The sequence below is a fragment of the Narcine bancroftii genome, chromosome 8, assembly GCF_036971445.1.
Source record: "Narcine bancroftii isolate sNarBan1 chromosome 8, sNarBan1.hap1, whole genome shotgun sequence".
Lineage (NCBI taxonomy): Eukaryota > Metazoa > Chordata > Chondrichthyes > Torpediniformes > Narcinidae > Narcine > Narcine bancroftii.
Window position 1 is genome coordinate 178,383,166 of NC_091476.1, and position 18,048 is coordinate 178,401,213.

General features: G+C 40.9%; 2 protein-coding genes across 3 annotated transcripts in view; one reads left to right on the plus strand and one right to left on the minus strand.

Moving 5' to 3' along the window:
- Positions 1-18,048, plus strand: part of LOC138741622 (serine/threonine-protein phosphatase 2A 65 kDa regulatory subunit A alpha isoform) — a 104,533-nt gene that overhangs the window by 84,470 nt on the left and 2,015 nt on the right. Inside the window, exons 12-14 of the mRNA XM_069895974.1 lie at positions 1,773-1,927; positions 5,789-5,931; positions 12,987-13,078. Of these exons, the coding sequence (XP_069752075.1) occupies positions 1,773-1,927; positions 5,789-5,931; positions 12,987-13,078 (390 nt within the window). The remainder of the gene's footprint in view (positions 1-1,772; positions 1,928-5,788; positions 5,932-12,986; positions 13,079-18,048) is intronic.
- The window catches only part of alg9 (ALG9 alpha-1,2-mannosyltransferase), a 253,304-nt gene continuing 248,545 nt past the window's right edge, over positions 13,290-18,048 (minus strand). Inside the window, exon 15 of one of the 2 annotated variants that reach the window (XM_069895966.1) lies at positions 13,290-14,289. In XM_069895966.1, the coding sequence (XP_069752067.1) occupies positions 14,223-14,289 (67 nt within the window). In that variant the 3' untranslated portion in view covers positions 13,290-14,222. The remainder of the gene's footprint in view (positions 14,290-18,048) is intronic. The other variant, XR_011343620.1, reaches the window with a different exon arrangement.

Consider the following 18,048-nt stretch of genomic DNA (forward strand, 5'->3'; position numbering starts at 1 on the left):
TGTTAACTCCTTAAAAAACTCAGTTAAGCTCATAAACGTGAGCATCCGTTCACAAAGCCCTACTGACTATCCTTGAGTAGACTGGACTTCTCTAAATGCTCATAGATCCTATCCTTCAGAATCCTCTCTCTTAGTGTGACGTGAGACTCACCGGTCTATAATTCCCTGGATTCTCCCTATTACCGTTTGCCATTCTCCAATCCTCCGGCACCTCCCCTGTGGCCAAAGAGGACTCAAAGATCATAGCAACTGCCCCAGCTACCTCTCTTCTCACTTCCCACACCTGGGGTATATCGCATCTAGCCCCAGGGATTTGTCAATTTTGATGTTTTTATGAAGATCCAACACTTACCTCCACATTTCCAGCATACAAGATTAACCTCATTGATATCAAGATCCTTTTCTCTTGTGAATCCTGAAGCAAAGTATTCATTTAGGATGTCCCCGACCTCTGCCTCCAGGTACATGTTGCCTCCTTTAGTAGCCGCACCTTCGTTCTCGTCAGCCTGTTTTTCACATAGGCATAGAATTCTTTGGGGTTCTCCTTAATCCTACATGCCAAGGCCTTCTTATGCCTCTTGAGCTCTCCTCAGTCCTTAAGCTCCTTCCTGATTACCATATACTTCTCATGAGCCCTTTTGACTAGTTGCCTCACCTGTTTCGTCAGCCATGGTTGTTTTTTCCTACCAGGTTTTCTTTGTTCCAGTGGGACAAACCTATCCCAGCACAAGTGGTCCCTTAATTCCCTCCACATTACTTACGTGCTTTCACACTTGAACATCTGTTTCCAGTTTAATTTTGCTAGTTCCTGCCTCATCCTTTTGTAATTATCCCTTCCACAATTAAACCCTTTCCCATTTTTGTCTGTTTTTAATCCTTTTCCATTGTGATACTGAAGCTAAGGGTGTTGAGATCACTCTCACCAAAATACTCCACCGAGAAGTCCGCCACCTGACCAGCATCATTATCCATAACAAAATCCACTATGGGCTCTCTTCACTTCAGCTAGTTCACATACTGTGTCAGGAATTCTTCTTGAACACACCTGACAAATTCATCCCCATCCATCCCTCTTGCAGTCAGGAAGTGCCAGTCAATATTAAGGAAGTTGAAGTTACCCATAACTACAATCCTGTATTTCCTGAACCATTCCAAAATTTGCCTTGTGTATCTGCTCCTTGGTGTCCGGAGGGCTATTTTGAGGCCTATAGATTACTCCCAGCACAGTGATTGATCCCTCCAAAATGTTGCTTAGAAATGTGAAGAGATATTGGAACATTCCATGCATATATGCTGTTCTATTTAAGAAAAAAATTCACTGCAAGTTTAGAATCTTTTTGAAACATGGGTTTTGAACCTATTACGGTGGGGTGCCATATCCAATTACTGTCCTTTTTAATGTTCTGGTTTTATTCCTCATTTGTTGGTCCTTTCTCAAGACGTGTGACTTTGCAGGAGACATTGCTGTAGTATTAAATTTGATGGGGGAATTACTCAAAAGTTTAGTTTAATAGAATTTCAGAATTGAACTTGTCAGATGAAAGGCTTAAAAAGATGTAGACCAAATGCAGCTAAATGGGACTATATATACCAAACAAGTCTGCAGCTGATGGATCCTTTCAGTGCTCTATGACTTTCAGTTAATACTTTGAAAGAGAAATGCAAGCTTTACATTCAGGAACTTGTACTTAGAACTGAGACTAAATTCATCCTTGTTTGCAAATTGTAGTAATCTGTTCAAATTATGTCTTGACTCTAAATATCTCTTCTAGTTTATGCCATTCGAGAGGCTGCTACCAACAACTTGACCAAACTGGTGGAGAAGTTTGGCAAAGATTGGGCAGAATCTACCATCGTGCCTAAAGTTCTTGCCATGGCCAGTGATCCCAACTACCTTCATAGGATGACCACTCTTTTCTGTATTAATGTGAGTGTAATTCCATTAATTATTATTATTAAACTTCAAAAGTTGATGCATTTTATTACAAATAAAATATATAGTTTGAATTCTGTCATAAATATAATGATTCTAAGAAAGGCATTATGGATTATATTTTTTTTTAAATTCTATTTCCATTAATAAATTGCCTTGTACAGCTGAAATCTGCCCTATCCTGTTTTAAGACCTCAACTCTAGGACCAATATTAGCCCTTTGCACTTCCATGAAACTTGCCGAACTGAGACGAGTTTATTGACATATACAAAGGTACATATGCACAGAAATTATTACTTTTGGCAGCTGAACAGGTCTGTTTTTTTTAAAAAAAACCAAAATAACTAGAAGAAACTATATGTGAAATAATGAATTCTTCTTCTTCTTTGGCTTGGCTTCGCGGACGAAGATTGATGGAGGGGGTAAATGTCCACGTCAGCTGCAGGCTCGTTTGTGGCTGACAAGTCCGATGCGGGACAGGCAGACACGGTTGCAGCGGTTGCAGGGGAAAATTGGTTGGTTGGGGTTGGGTGTTGGGTTTTTCCTCCTTTGCCTTTTGTCAGTGAGGTGGGCTCTGCGGTCTTCTTCAAAGCAGGTTGCTGCCCGCCAAACTGTGAGGCGCCAAGATGCACGGTTTGAGGCGAGATCAGCCCACTGGCAGTGGTCAATGTGGCAGGCACCAAGAGATTTCTTTAGGCAGTCCTTGTACCTTTTCTTTGGTGCACCTATGTCACGGTGGCCAGTGGAGAGCTCGCCATATAACACGATCTTGGGAAGGCGATGGTCCTCCATTCTGGAGACGTGACCCACCCAGCGCAGCTGGATCTTCAGCAGCGTGGACTCGATGCTGTCGACCTCTGCCATCTTGAGTACTTCGACGTTAGGGATGAAAGCGCTCCAATGAATGTTGAGGATGGAGCGGAGACCACGCTGGTGGAAGCGTTCTAGGAGCCGTAGGTGATGCCGGTAGAGGACCCATGATTCGGAGCCGAACAGGAGTGTGGGTATGACAACGGCTCTGAATACGCTTATCTTTGTGAGGTTTTTCAGTTGGTTGTTTTTCCAGACTCTTTAGTGTAGTCTTCCAAAGGCGCTATTTGCCTTGGCGAGTCTGTTGTCTATCTCGTTGTCGATCCTTGCATCTGATGAAATGGTGCAGCCGAGATAGGTAAACTGGTTGACCGATGGAGATGTGGGGGGGCTGGTAGTCATGGTGGGGAGCTGGCTGATGGAGGACCTCAGTTTTCTTCAGGCTGAATTCCAGGCCAAACATTTTGGCAGTTTCCGCAAAACAGGACGTCAAGCGCTGGAGAGCTGGCTGTGAATGGGCAACTAAAGCGGCATCGTCTGCAAAGAGTAGTTCGCGGACAAGTTTCTCTTGTGTCTTGGTGTGAGCTTGCAGGCGCCTCAGATTGAAGAGACTGCCATCCGTGCGGTACCGGATGTAAACAGCGTCTTCACTGTTGAGGTCTTTCATGACTTGGTTCAGCATCATGCTGAAGAAGATTGAAAAGAGGGTTGGTGCGAGAACGCAGCCTTGCTTCACGCCATTGTTAATGGAGAAGGGTTCAGAGAGCTCATTGCTGTATCTGACCCGACCTTGTTGGTTTTCGTGCAGTTGGATAATCATGTTGAGGAACTTTCGGGGGCATCCGATGCGCTCTAGTATTTGCCAAAGCCCTTTCATGCTTTATTAGAATTAAAATTCTAATAAATACACAATAAAATCGTTGATAAATATTCAGTTATCCTAGTGCAAAAAAAAGTGACCTGGCAATAGTGCTGACGGTTTTTTGTGCCCTGATGTCTCTGACTAATGTAACAAGGGTTGTATGGATGTTGTTTCTGCCATTTCCCTGAGCTAAGACTGAGTACTGTCCCTTAAAAACCTCTCTTGAATGCATTTTGATTTCCACCCTATTTAAGTTAATTGCACTAACATAATTGCTGTTAATATTGGATAAGTTAAAATCCCCTACGACTACAACCCGTTTCTTTTATACCTGCCTACAAATTTGTTCTTTCAATTCCCATTGATTGTTGGGAGGCCTGTAGTATAAACCCATCAAAATGATTTCCCAACTGTTAATTATTTCTCAAAAAAGCTCAGACCTGCTCCTTAACTGCACTTTCAGGTATCCTATCTTCCTATTCCAATACTCGTCAGCACAGAATAATTGCTGTCTTACAACCCAAGAGATCTTGCTTTCAACTTTCTATCAAACTTTAAATTCTTTTTGTAGGCCCTCAAATTTGATATTATAGACCATAGAAAAAAAGGTTCAGGAGTGGGCCATTTAGCCTGAGCCTGCACCACCATTCAATATGACTATGGCTAATCATGTGTCTTCAATACACTATTCCTAATTTTTCTCCCTAACCCTTGTGCCCTTTAGCCATAGGGCAGCATCCAATTCCCTTATGCATGAAGCTTTGACAACTTTATGGTGAGGAGGGGTGGGATTTGGAAGGGACGTGAGGACAAATTTTCACTCGAGAGGTGGCAGGCATGTGGACTAAGCTGCCAGACCAGGTGGTGAAGGCAGGTACATTAGTTTCTTTTTAAGAAACACTTGAATATGTATGTAAATAGGAGGGGATTGGCGAGTTATGGGCCTTGTGTGGGCAAGCGGAACAAAAGCAAGAGGGTGTATTTGGCTATGCTGTAGGACTACGTGATATATGACTTTATTTAGGAGGCAGTTTCACAAGTTTACATTTCTCTTGAGTTGAAAATGGCTCGCCTCTTATCCTTGGACTGTGACCCCCCCTCCCCTAGTTCTGGACTTTACCAACATCAGATCATTCATCTCTCATCCAACCTGTCTAATCCTGCCAGAATTTGATTTGACTCTGAGCTCTCTCATTCTTTTGAATTCCAATGAGTATAATCCCAGTTATTCCATCCCAGGAATCAGTCTTGTGATCTTTGCTCTGCTCCCTTGAGCAAGAATGTCATTTCTCAGACTAAGAAACCAAAACTACCCACAAAACTCAATGGCCATGTACAATGACAGACCTCTCTACCAGCATGGACTATGACCGCTGGTTGGTGTAGCATGTCGTTGAGAAAATTGTATTCTGAGCATTGTACCAATTAGGTAATGGGGGGTAAAACACAGGATTCTGTTAACACCATAGTTAAGTAAAAAAACAAATGCTGGAGAAACTCAGCAGGTGGGGCTCAAGCCCGAAATGTTGGTGATGTATCTTTACCTTTGCTACATAAAGGCCAGGTGGTTTGACCTGTAGATGACACTTTCCAGCTTTTAATATTTCTCAATCTCAAAACACATCACCTTCCAAGAGAAGTCAGCCTCGATATTCCGAATTGTATCCTATTCATTCAAATAAATCAAACTTCGTAATTGCAGCTGTAAATAATTTAAATTTTTTGTGGATAAAAGCAAATAAACATCTTCATAGCTTTGCACATCCTAACAATGAATAAAATAAAGCATATTGTAAATGATAACGATACTCAACTTCAAACAAATATATAAATGAATTAAAATGATAATGATTAATAATGAATAATAAAGGATAAATTCAAGGAAAAGTTTCTCAAGAGCTCATGTCTCTACCATAGTCATTCCAAGAATGAGTAGAGAACTTCCGGTCCGTTCGGATATGACGCCATATGATGTCATGGTAACTATGGTAACTGTACAAAAACAATGATCCTTAAAGGGAAAGTCCTAAAACCATCATAAACTCAAGGTTTTAACCTCTACACGACCTGCTGAGTTTCTCCAGCATTTGTGCTTTATCACCAATTAGGTAGTGGTCATTGTCACTTTTATTTAGCTAAAAATGTAACTGAATAAAAGTTACCTTTTCTCATGAATTTTCAGGTGTTGTCCGAAGCTTGTGGCCAAGATATTACAGCTAAACAAATGTTGCCAACAGTTCTGCAGATGGCTGGTGACCAAGTGGCAAATGTTCGTTTCAATGTGGCTAAATCATTGCAGAAAATAGGACCAGTTTTAGATGCCAAGTAAGTAGTACAGATGATTATTACATTAAATTAGTTGAGATTTAGAATGTAGCCCATGAATGAATCTCAAATAAAGAATCTTATCTGGTTAAATAGGATTGTTGACTTTTGGTCTACAGTTTCTTGATGTTTGTTTTTCTGGGCTGGAGCAGAAGTGGAGATACCAGTGTGATGGTAATTAGTCAGATCCATTGCAAGTAATCACCATTCTACCATCATCTTGTATTTTAGTTTCCATCCCATTTACAATTTACTCGACTTCTTACCTTGCCTGATGTTGACCTATATCACAATAAATTTCACAGGTACCAGTTATTCATGTGAATATAGATGAAGGTCTCCTGAGATCATTTCAATGGGTTTAATTTTTTATATATTCAAGGAAGCCTCCATTAGATCAGAAAATAGCAAATGTAATTACCTTTATTTAAAAAATGAGATAGACTGAAAGCAGAAAATTCACAGGTCAGTTGACAACATCTGTCATGGGAAATATGTCAATACCTCTTTTTAATGCTGTAGCAGGGTTTTTTTTTAAATTGAAGGAATCTGGTGAAGTCCATGCTGTTTGCTAAGAAGAAAATCATGTTTGATTAATACATTGAAGTTTGAGGAAGTAACATTCTGCCAATAAAAAAAATAATTGATGTATGTACTTAGATTGCTAAAAGCTATTTGATGAGGGCTGTCTCAGAAGCTATTATGGAAAATGAAAGGTGATCGTGTAAGAAATAGCATTGGCATGGACTGGATGGGCCAAAGGGCTTGTTTCTGGTGTAGTGTTCAATGGAGGAAAACTTTTTAACAGGAGTTGGTTGGCTTTTTCTGATTAGAAAGTTAAAATGGATGATGTCATGGAGGTTGGTGCTGGGCATTTTTAAACTGTAGATAAATTGGATGAAGGTTGGAAGTCATGATTGCTCAGTTTGTTAATGACACAAAGATAAATAGCAAAACAAGTGATGGGGACATAAGGGTGTTCCAAAGGGATGTGGATGGATTAAATGAGTTGGCAAAGATCTGACCAAGGAGTTAAAATGTAGGAAAGTGAAATTGTCCACGTTGGTAGAAGCAGTAAAATCACATATTGTCTAAGTGCTACTGCAGAGAACCGAGCTGTGGTGAAATCTGAGTGACCTATGCGTGATTTGCCAAAAACTGTTATGTAGGTAGAGCAAGTAATAAGCTGAGGTAAAACATGGCTTTTGTTCTTTGCAGGGTGAACTGAATGTAAAAGAAGGCTTTGTTGAAACTGCATGGAGAATTGGTTTCTAAAGTAAAGGTGATAGAAGGTTTATTAAATGAAGTGTGGAGAATAAATCAAGCTACTCATGAGGTTCAGTAGATCTGGGCATGATAGGTATTTGGGAGCACTTGGCAGGCTAAATTGCATTTATTTTAATGCAGAGCCTGTCCAGTAAGACTGATGAACTTTGAGAATTGGTTGTCACATGAAATAGTGTTATTGCAATCACTGAAATTTTGTTGAAAAAATGTGGGGTTGGCAGCTCAACACTCCAGGGTATAGAAGCCTCTGGTGTGATGAAGGGCTGTACTATGGGAAGGGACACCACTGTGTTAATTGAGAGAACATCATGGTGGTAATCAGGAAGGATTTCTTGAATGGTTCTTTTAATAACTCCATATGATTTGTTGGGGCTGTCCCTTAGGCCCTCAAACAGTTAGGACCAGTCATGTAGACAAACCTCATGAAGATGTAACACCAATGGGTTAACTGAAGCAGAGATGCCATGGCATCAAAGATATGGGGAGAAGGCTGGACAGTGGGGCTAAGTTGGAAAAATGGATCAGCTCATGATTAAATGGCAGGACACTCTCAATGGTCTGAATGGCCTATTTCTTCTCCTATGTCTTGTGTTTGGGTATCAGGGGTTTGGATGGAAAGGAATTTGTGGTGTGCATCCAGGAGGGTTTTAGAACCAATATGTGGACAGTCTTGTTAGGAGAAAGTGAGTGAACTGGACTTAACATTCAGGATGCTGGTATGCTGAGAAAATCATAGATGAGATTTTCACTGAGGTGGTCACCTGACTGATAGATGAGTGACCAGAAGGAGAGGCAAGGGGAGTAAGCACAAGGTGCAGGGTTCTCCTGTAGTCATTCCCCTCATTAACAAGTAGACCACTTTGGATACATTTGGGGGAAAATGGACAGTGGCATTGTGACTGGCTCTGAGGCTCAGAATGTAAGGGTGCAGACAGGCAGGGTGATTGTAACAGGCTGCTCAGTGCTGAGGGGGACGCAAGAGGTTCTGCGACCACAGGGGAATACTGGGATCGTGTGTTGCCTCCTTGCTCCCGGGGTCAATGTCGTTACTGAGCAGTCAGAGAACATTCTCCAGGGGGAGCGTGAACAACCAGAGGTCATTGTACAAATGACATGGGTAGAGTAAGGTCTTGCACAATGATAATTGGCAGTTGGGTAAGGGATGGAGAAGCAGTACCTCAAGGGTAGTAACCTGGATTACTGCCTGAACCATATGCTAGTGAGCTTAGATTTGGGAAGGTTGGCCAGATGAATTTTTGGCTTAAGCACTGTTGCAAGAGGTAGGGATTCAGGTTTTTAGGGGAGAGGTGACCTATCCAAGAGGAAAGGGTTGCACTTGAACTAGAGGGACCAACATTCTGCTAGGCAGGTTTGCTTGAATTATGCAGTTGGGTTTAACTTGATTGTCGGAAGGTCCTACGCAGGGCAGGTAGGTGAGAGGTTAGAAGTCTGTATGGGGTGTGATGAGAGAAAGTTCAAAAGGGAGGGAGCGAGGAAGGACTGTTGATTTAATTTGCTCCTATTTTATTGCTAACAGCTTGTCAGGTAAGTCAGATGATCTTGAGCCATGGGCAATCGTATAACTGGGGTGTGGTAGCCATTGCCAAAGACTGATCTCGATCAGTGAATAAGGAGTAGCAAATGGAATCTAACTGACAAGTGTGAGGTTCTTGCACTTTGGTAAGGCAAACCATGGGCAGGGTCTTTACAGTAAACGGGGAGTATGGTAGAACAGAGACCTAGGGTTACAGCTGTATAATTCCTAGAAAGAGGGACTCGGGGCTGGGGGGGTGGGGGGTGATGGTGGTGGTATTAGATGGCCTATGCTGTAACCCAATCAATAGTTGCACCTTTCATATTCCTAAGTCGTGTGATTATATGTGATCTATGTGGACTTGAGTAAGGTCTTGATAAGTTGGGAGGCTGGTTGGAATGTTTGAATTCTAGGGAGCGATGGCAAAGTAGGTCAAAAGTTGGCCCAGTAATAGAAGGCAGAAGAAATAAAATTAAGAAGGAGATAAAGAAGGCTAAAAGAATACTCATGGTTGCTTTGGCATACAATGTGTAGGAAAATCCTAAGGGCTTCTGTAGATATATTAAGAGCAAAAGAATGGGCAAAATTGGTCAGCTATGTATGGAGCCAAGAGATTAGGGAGAGCTTAAATGGATTTATTGCACCTTTATTTACTTAGGAAACTGACACAATCTATAGAGGTGAGGCAGATAAACAGTAAGGTCATGGAACCAATACAGATTAAAGAGGAGGTGCTTGCTGTCTTGAGACAAATAAGGGTTGATGAGATGTACTCTCTGACCTTGAGGAATGATAGTGTAGAAAATGCAGGGGCTCTGGCAGATATTTAAAACATATTTAATTTCATGGGTGAAATGTTGGAGGATTGGAAGATTCATTGTTTAAGGAACGGCATCAAGAATAATCAGTAGGGCTGGTGAGCCTGACATCAGTAGTAGCTAAATTATTGGGAGATTTTTTTGATTTAAATTTTATTGAGTTCTTTAAAAACAAGTTTTCCCAAACCCTTGAGTCAGTGTTAAAGTTATGTAAATTATAAGTTACAAAACATAAACTTATACACAAACATGGCAGCAAAAATATAATAATCATGTGTGTCTATTTAGACCTCTTAAACAGAAAAAAGTATTGTTCATTAATATGCTTCACAACATCCACCACTATTCCCACCACCCCAAGGAAACCTAGATATTTGCCCCATTTTTGTGTATAGATCTCCAATTTATCAAACTGTTTGTAAGACATGCATTGAAACACTGCCACTTTGGCCATTTCGCCCCCCCCCCCACCAAAATTCTTCCAACCTCTAAGTATAATTTGTCTCCCTATCATTATACTTGTCTGAATCCAATTTTGAGTGTATTTATTCCCAAATAACCCAAGTGTGTCTCCCAAGTCAAAGATTCTGGGGCAAAAAGGAATTTGAATACCTGAAACTTCATCATTTCAACCCTAATCTATATAACCTTGCTGGGTTCCGATAAAAACAGTGGCAGAATCTTAAACTGAATTAGACGTACTCTCAGGTCTCTTGACATTACCAGTGCAAATCCCATTAACATAGTTTAAGCAATTTGATAAAAATAATTAGGCTTTTATTTGGAATGGTGTTCTGATTCTCCTTTTAAGATTGTGAAGCATCAATTTACTTATCTTGGTATTTAATTACAAGGAGTTATAAACATTTTTAAGGAAAGTTTTTCTATTTTATTTAATCATGTAAAATTGCTCTTAATGAGATGGTCGCCCTTATCTATTTCTATGATTGCTTGTATTCTATTAAAATGAATATTTTACCTGAACTTTTGTATCTTTTCCAATCTATACCAATTTTCATTCCTGAATTGTTTTTCAATTCACTTATATTTTTTGTACATGGCAGGTAAACACCTCCACTTAAATAAAGTTCATCTTCAGAAAGCCAAAAGGAATGGTGGTTTGGCATTTCCTAATTTTAGATTTTATTGTTAGGTGGTCAGTATGCATGATTCTTTTGTTACAATTTGATAATCGAGTTGACTGCCCCACATGGGTAGAAATGGAACTAAATTTTGCTAAGTATACTTCCATGTTGGCAATTTTAGGGTCGTCTTTATCTTCTCTATATAAATTAACTGATAATCCTTCCGCCTCTTCATCCAGGTCATTTATAAAAATCACAAAGAGCAGTGGTCCCCGAACAGATCCCTGCGGCCCCTCCACTAGTAACCGATCTCCAGGCAGAATACTTTCCTTCCACTACTACTCTCTGCTTTCTTCCTACAAGCCAATATTTTACCACACAGCCAAGGTTCCACTGATCCCGTGCCTCATGACTTTCTGGATGAGTCTCTCATGGGGGACCTTGCTAAAATCCACAAAGACCACATCTGCCACCCTACCCTCGTCAATTTCTTTTCTTACCTCCTCAAAAAACAATTAGCCCCGTGAGGCGTAACCTTCCCTTCACAAAGCTATGCTGACTATCGTTGAGTAGACTGGACTTCTCCAAATGCTCATAGATCCTTTCCTTCAGAATCCTCTCCATTAGTGTGACGTGAGACTCACCGGTCTATAATTCCCAGGATTCTCCCTATTACCTTTTTGAAATAAGGGCACTACATTTGCCATTCTCCAATCCTCCAGTCAAAAGTGGATTCAAGGATCATAGCTACTCAGCTATCTCTTCCCTCCCACAGCAGCCTGGGGTAGATCACATCCGGTCCTGGGAAATTACCAATCTTGATGTTTTTAAGAAGATCTAACACTTCTGGTTACTTCATCTCCAGCACACAAACTTGTTCAATTTCCATCTCACTGTGATCAAGGTCCATTTCTCATAAATACTGATGCAAAGTATTGATTTAGGACCTTCCCAACCTCCTCTGCCTCCAGGCACGTTGTCTCCTTTATCCTTCAGCGGCCCCACCTTCATTCTCGTCATTTGGATGAATCCAAACTTGTGTATTGGTGTCCTCTTTTTTTCTGGAGGAAATGGGAGACCTTTATAATGGTAAGAGTTTAAAATCTTTTAATCAACTTATTCAACAGTATGATATCTCTAGGTCACAATTTTGGAGATATCTTCAACTGTGTCATGTTCTACACACAACTTTTGGTTTTACACAGCAACCCCCACAACTAGCTACGATACTGTCTACCGTACTGGCTGCACATGCTAAAGGTCACAAAACCTCCTTTTATTATTCAGCCGTAGCACAAATCTCAGGGGACAAACTTCTGTTGGGTCTTAAAAGAGCATGGGAAATAAACCTAAGTGGTGTTTGTGATGGAAGAATGGGACAAAATTTGTAAAAAGAGATTTGATAGATAGAGACTGATTGGGGATAGTCAACGTGGTTTTGTAGTTTTTAGAAGTTACCAGGAAAAGTGATGAAGGAAAGGCCATGGATACTGGCTACAATCCGCACTGCTCAGTCCATGCTCTGCTCTCCCTGCTGCCATCAGGAAACCATATCTTTCCACCACGTTCAGGAAAAATTGCTACCCCTCCACCATCAGATGCCTAAACACCAAACTTATTCAGAGACTCATTGAAGGGACTCTTATTTGGAACATTATTTATTATTGATTTTTTTCTGTATCTGCAGTTTGTTTGCTTTTCTTTATTTGTTTACATTTCTCTCTTTTGTATATATAGCTTTTTGTTGCACTACTTACACTACTGATAAGTAGAAATGTTGCTGCGCCTGTGGGAAAAAGAATCTCAGGGTTGTATGTGATGTCGTGAATGTACTCTGACAATGAACTTGAACTTTACAGACGTTGGGGTTGAGTGCAATCTACAAGTTTGCTGAAGATACAGCAGGTCACATGCCATCCATAGGAAGTAGTGGGTAACCAACGTTTGAGGCCTGGGCCTGACGCCTACTTGTTTTTGCTTATACCTGACGTTTTCTGGATGCTGCATTTCCTGCTGTTTCTCCAGCTCGGTTATGTGTTGTATTAGTGAACTAGCATTTGTGAAATTGTGCTTTTGTGATTTGATTGAAACCTTCTCAATCCACCAGATTTTATTTTTCATACAAGGAAGTGTATCCACTTTGGCTCACTCACTTTGATCAGTTTAAAATTGCCCTTTCAAGTAATTTTCTTTTTTTACCCACATTATCTCATTTGCAATTTTTGACCATAATCTTAATCAGAAGCAGAAATGCAGATTTTATTCTGGCTAATATCCAGTGTTGTTTTAGATTTCAAAGGTCACTCAAACTAAGTTAACTTTAAATCACAGCACTTTACAGAGTGAGGTCAAACCAATATTGGAGAAACTAAGTCAGGACCAAGATATGGATGTGAAGTACTTTGCGCAAGAAGCTATAACCGGTAAGTTGCCTCTTTAGACCTACTTTGCTATGAGAATAAATATTCTTCCATCAAACACCATCTGCATTTTTTGGAAATTTTATTTAATTTCACGTATGTATTAAAACTTGTGCATAAATTTCTTGTTCAAAGGTATTAAAAATTAATACATAGTGATATTTGAAAAAAAAATTCCCTCCCCTTCCCCCCCCACCCACCAACAGTCCAAAAGAAAAGGAAGAAAAAGAGAACATCTGGATATTATTTATAAAAACTTACTAAAACTTTCAAATAAAATATAACATTTCTTAAGTTTTAGGAATCAGATTCAGGTTGGACGATTACAACCTAATTCCTACAATTTGAAAATATAATTTAATAATTTCTTTTGAAAATTTTCAAATTTATTGCATAAATTATATGTAATCTTTTCAAGTGGGATCTAACTCCCTATTTCAGTGTGACCATGTACTCATTCCCAAATGCACATCTGACTTCCAAGTTACTGCCACACATTTTCTAGCTACCACTCAGCCTATTTTAATAATTTTTTTTGATGTTTATTTAATTTCAATTCTATATCAAAAATATTTCCAAATAAAAAAAATTGGATACTTGGATCTTGAGGAAACTTAACTTTTGTAGCTCTTTCCAAAAATAAACCCAATTTTATCCAAAAGGGTCTTAATTTTGAACATTTCCATGTAGAATGTAAAAAAAAATTACTTTTTTAAAATTACATCAAAAACTTTAATGTGAAAAATTAGAATTTAATCCATTTAATTTCTGTGGAGTAAGATATAGTTTATGTATAAAATTATATTGTACTAACCATCTGCATTTTTGCCCAAGACATTTGTTGCTAGATCTTTGAAACCAAGAACCAGCTCAATGTTTGTTGGATTTTTGGTGCAGTTGCATTTTCAAGTTTGCGATTTGAATATTGTAGAAAAGATTAATGATCAAAAAGATATGTTTGTCATAATCTACACATGTAACTAGTGTCCAAAAGGCTTGGAAAGATGATGCAGTCCACAGTATGTCCATTAATGAGAATAGAATACATTTTATGGATTCAATCTTCTGAAAGTGACCAAACAAACAACCAGTGAGAAGATTGCCTGTTCTGCCCATGTCCATGTGGGCTTCTAGCTGGTGCTTCCGTTTACTCCGATGTTCCAAAAATGGACATGGGTGAAATTTGGCAAGAAGGTCTTGATATGGTGCTGTATCTGTAAATAAAATAGTAAAATTAAAATTGTGAACAGAACTGAAATAGATTCCAGATGGTTAATTGGTAATTGTGCAGGATTATAACCCTTGTGATAAATTTGACATATTGAAATTGTTAGTTTTGTCTCTTACCTCACCTCTCGCTTTCAGAAGGTTGAACAGTTGAGAACCAATGTCATGACTTGAGTAGAGCCTCAGATAACCGTTCTGTTGGAGATTGTAAATTTTGTGTTGGAGTTCTCAAATTGGCTTTGATACAATGGAGCCATTAAAAAGAATTCTGCTCGCATTATGTTCATTGAAAATATGTACAAGAGTAGGCCATTCAGCCCTTGGAATGCACCAACATTCAATACAATCATAGCTGATCATGTGACTTCAGTACCCTATTCCTGCTTTCTCTCCATTCCCTTTGATTCCTTTAGTCATAAGGGCCATATCCAAATCATTTTTGAATGTAGAGTGCCCTCCATAATGTTTGGGATAAAAAAACTTTTTTTCTTCCTTTATTTGTCCCTATTTGTCGACAATTTTAAATTTGTTATTAAAAATTCCCATGTAATTAAAGTGCACTTTCCAGATTTTATTCAAGGTTATTTATACAGTATACATTTTGGATTAACCATGTAGGAAGTACAGCTTTTTTTTAGATAAAGTCTCCTCATTTCACGGTACAGTAGGAGACATCAACCAAACCTTAGGATTACCAAAATCAACAATTTGGAACATTATTAAGAGGAAAGAGCCTCTGGTGAGCTCAGGATTGCAAAGGTTCTGGAATTTCAAAGAAGACCTCCACTGTGGCTGGTGTAGCGGTTAGTTTAACTCTTTTACAGCGCCAGCAATTGGGACAGGTGTTCGAAGGCAACTACAGACTCCAAAGGTGATCAAAAGCTTTGGAGGAAGTCTAGCTCTCTTATTCCTGGACCAATGAAGCAAATTCACAAATATCCGTGAAGCCATATGTCCCAAACATAAAGGGGAAAAAGTGTCTGACGTAAACATTATGGAGGACACTGTATCTAATGAACTGGTTTCCACTTTGGCAGGGTGTTCCACAAGTTCACATTTGTGAAGTTTCTCCTCATCATTACAGACCTAATGGCTCCACCCCACCCCAACCCCATCTGGACTCATTTTTCTTGCATCTAACCTGTCTAGTCCTGTTAGAAGTTTGATTCAATATGATGTCCTCTCATTCTAAATTCTGACAAGTATCACCCTAGTCTATCTAGCGTTTCTTTGCATGTCAGTCCTACCATTCCAGGAATCACTCTGGTAAATCTTGCTGCACTCACTCAATGTCCTTCCTCAGATTAGACCCAAACTGCCCACAATACTTGGTGTGACCTCACCAAGGCCCTTTTTGATTGCAGTAAATCTCCCTGCTTCTATATTTAAAACTTTTTGCAAATAAATGTCAACATGCCATTTGCTTTCTTCACCAGCTACTGAACCTGCATTCCAACCTTCACTGACTGATGCACCACAACATCTTCTCTTTTCTTAATTTCTCAGCATTTAGATAGTAAACTCCCTGCCTGTTAGTGCCATGAAAGTGGATAACCTACCAGTTCTCTACTTTATACTATATCTACCATGCACTTGCCTACTCTCCAATCTGTCCAAGCTACTCTACTGCCTCTTAGAATGCCACCCTGCTTAGTGAACTGAGATATATTACATTCAATTCCTTTGTCTAGACCAGCCATTCTCAACCTTTTGTTGGCTATGGCCCCTTTCCCTGTGAGGCAGTCATTTAGTTGGTATCTTCTGCCAACAACATAAAAAGCACAAAAAATAGATTTCAGTCGGTGCACCCCCCCCAAATGAAAATGCTATGGCCTCTTGATAATGGTTGGTCTAAACTCTAGATCAGGGGTGTCAAACTCAAATTCACGGAGGGCCAAAATTAAAAACTTCGACTAAGTCGAGGGCCGAACTAAATATTTATTGAAAATTTTCAACAACAACTGCATGTTTTCTCTTCTTTCAACATATATAATGTTAAACTTTTTCTTATTAAAATAAATGTTTAATAATAGTTTTGGATAAACTCTTTCCAGAAGCATGAACAAATGAGAAATAAAATATTCAATAAATAATATTTCTCTATAGAGGATTTGTCAAATGTTGCTAGTGTGCTGTCGAATAGTAAAATCTGAGGGCTATTGAGAATGTGGGAGAATAACATGATTCCTGAAACAATCAAATGGGTGACTGATTGTGGGCATGAACTCTAGCAGGGTTATTTGCCATGCCCTTTTTCCATTGGTACAGATATCCTTTGATTGACACACTTTTCAAGTTTTATGCCTAATGAGCTTGTATCCAGGTGCAGGTCCATTTTTAACCAGGAATATATTTATCACTGTGACATGAAACTATTGGAAGATCGTTTTATCCTGAGATTAAAGTTCATAATCTTTACTCAGGCCTGTGTGCGGGAGGGCGGGGTTTGCGGGTGATCGGGTTGGACAACGACAGTGCGGGGGCATCGGCTCTCGCTGCAGGGCGGCATCTCGGCGGATCAGCGGCCCCGTCACCGTGTGTCGCGGGTCGGCCTGCGGCAGGGAGGGGGAGTGGGCAACGGTCCTGGTGAGGTCAGGCCCCCCGCGTTTCTGCCGGACCCCCCTTGACCTGCTGAGTTTCTCCCGGACCCCCCTTGACCTGCTGAGTTTCTCCCAGACCCCATCCCCTTGACCTTCTGAGTTTCTCCCGGACCCCTCCCCCTTGACCTGCTGAGTTTCTCCCGGATCCCTCCCCCTTGACCTGCTGAGTTTCTCTCGGACCCCCTTTGACCTGCTGAGTTTCTCCCGGATCCCCTTTTGACCTGCTGAGTTTCTCCCAGATCCCCCTTTGACCTGCTGAGTTTCTCCCGGACCCCCTTTTCTTTCCGTGCTGGTGTCCCAGGACCTTTCCAGGGCAGTCTCCGCGCTCAGGACCACGCTGGGATCCCGGTCAGCGGAGGAGGAGCAGGTGAGCGCGGCTAATCCCGATCCAGACCACTCCCGAGATTGGCGGGGTGGTTCCACCCTACCTGCCCGACCAGCCTCTCTCTCCACATGTACTCCGGGCACCCGCCGCTGGTCCGGTGGGAAGGCACAGGGCGGCCGGCGCCCCCATTGCCCGGCGGGGAGCCCCAATCTTCCCTCCGGCGTCCCGACTCCATCTGCAGCTCCAAGAAACGCTGTGCCACTGGGGTTCCGGGCGCTGGAAAGCGACCTTGGCTTCCCCTGACACCGGCCAGGCCGCGCTGCGGTGGGGGGGTGGGCGGGGGGACACGACAGCGTGTTTATAAAATCACCCACCACTACTTTTCAAGGACCAGGATTTTTTTCTCTCTCTCTCTCACCCTGGGACACAGCGGTTACTGTGCAATGCGCTATACTGGCGCGGCGGCCAGTGGGCCACCTCTAATACATTTTTGATATGATCTTGCGGGCCAAATATACCGCGGGCCAGAGTTTGACATGTGTGCTCTAGATGATGAATGTATAGCTAGGTCCCAGCGTTGAACCTTGTGGTAACCACCAGTAAAGGACCCATTTATTACCACTTTTCTTTCTACCTGCCAACCAGTCTGCTATCGCCATCCGTACATTACCTCCTCTAATTTTGCACACCAATCTTTTGTGCAGGATCTTAACAAAAACTGTTTGGAAGACCAAATACATCAACTGAATCACTGTAGTCCACTCTACTGGTTACACCCTCAAATTCTAGAAGATCTATCAATATACAGTATATCCCTTCAC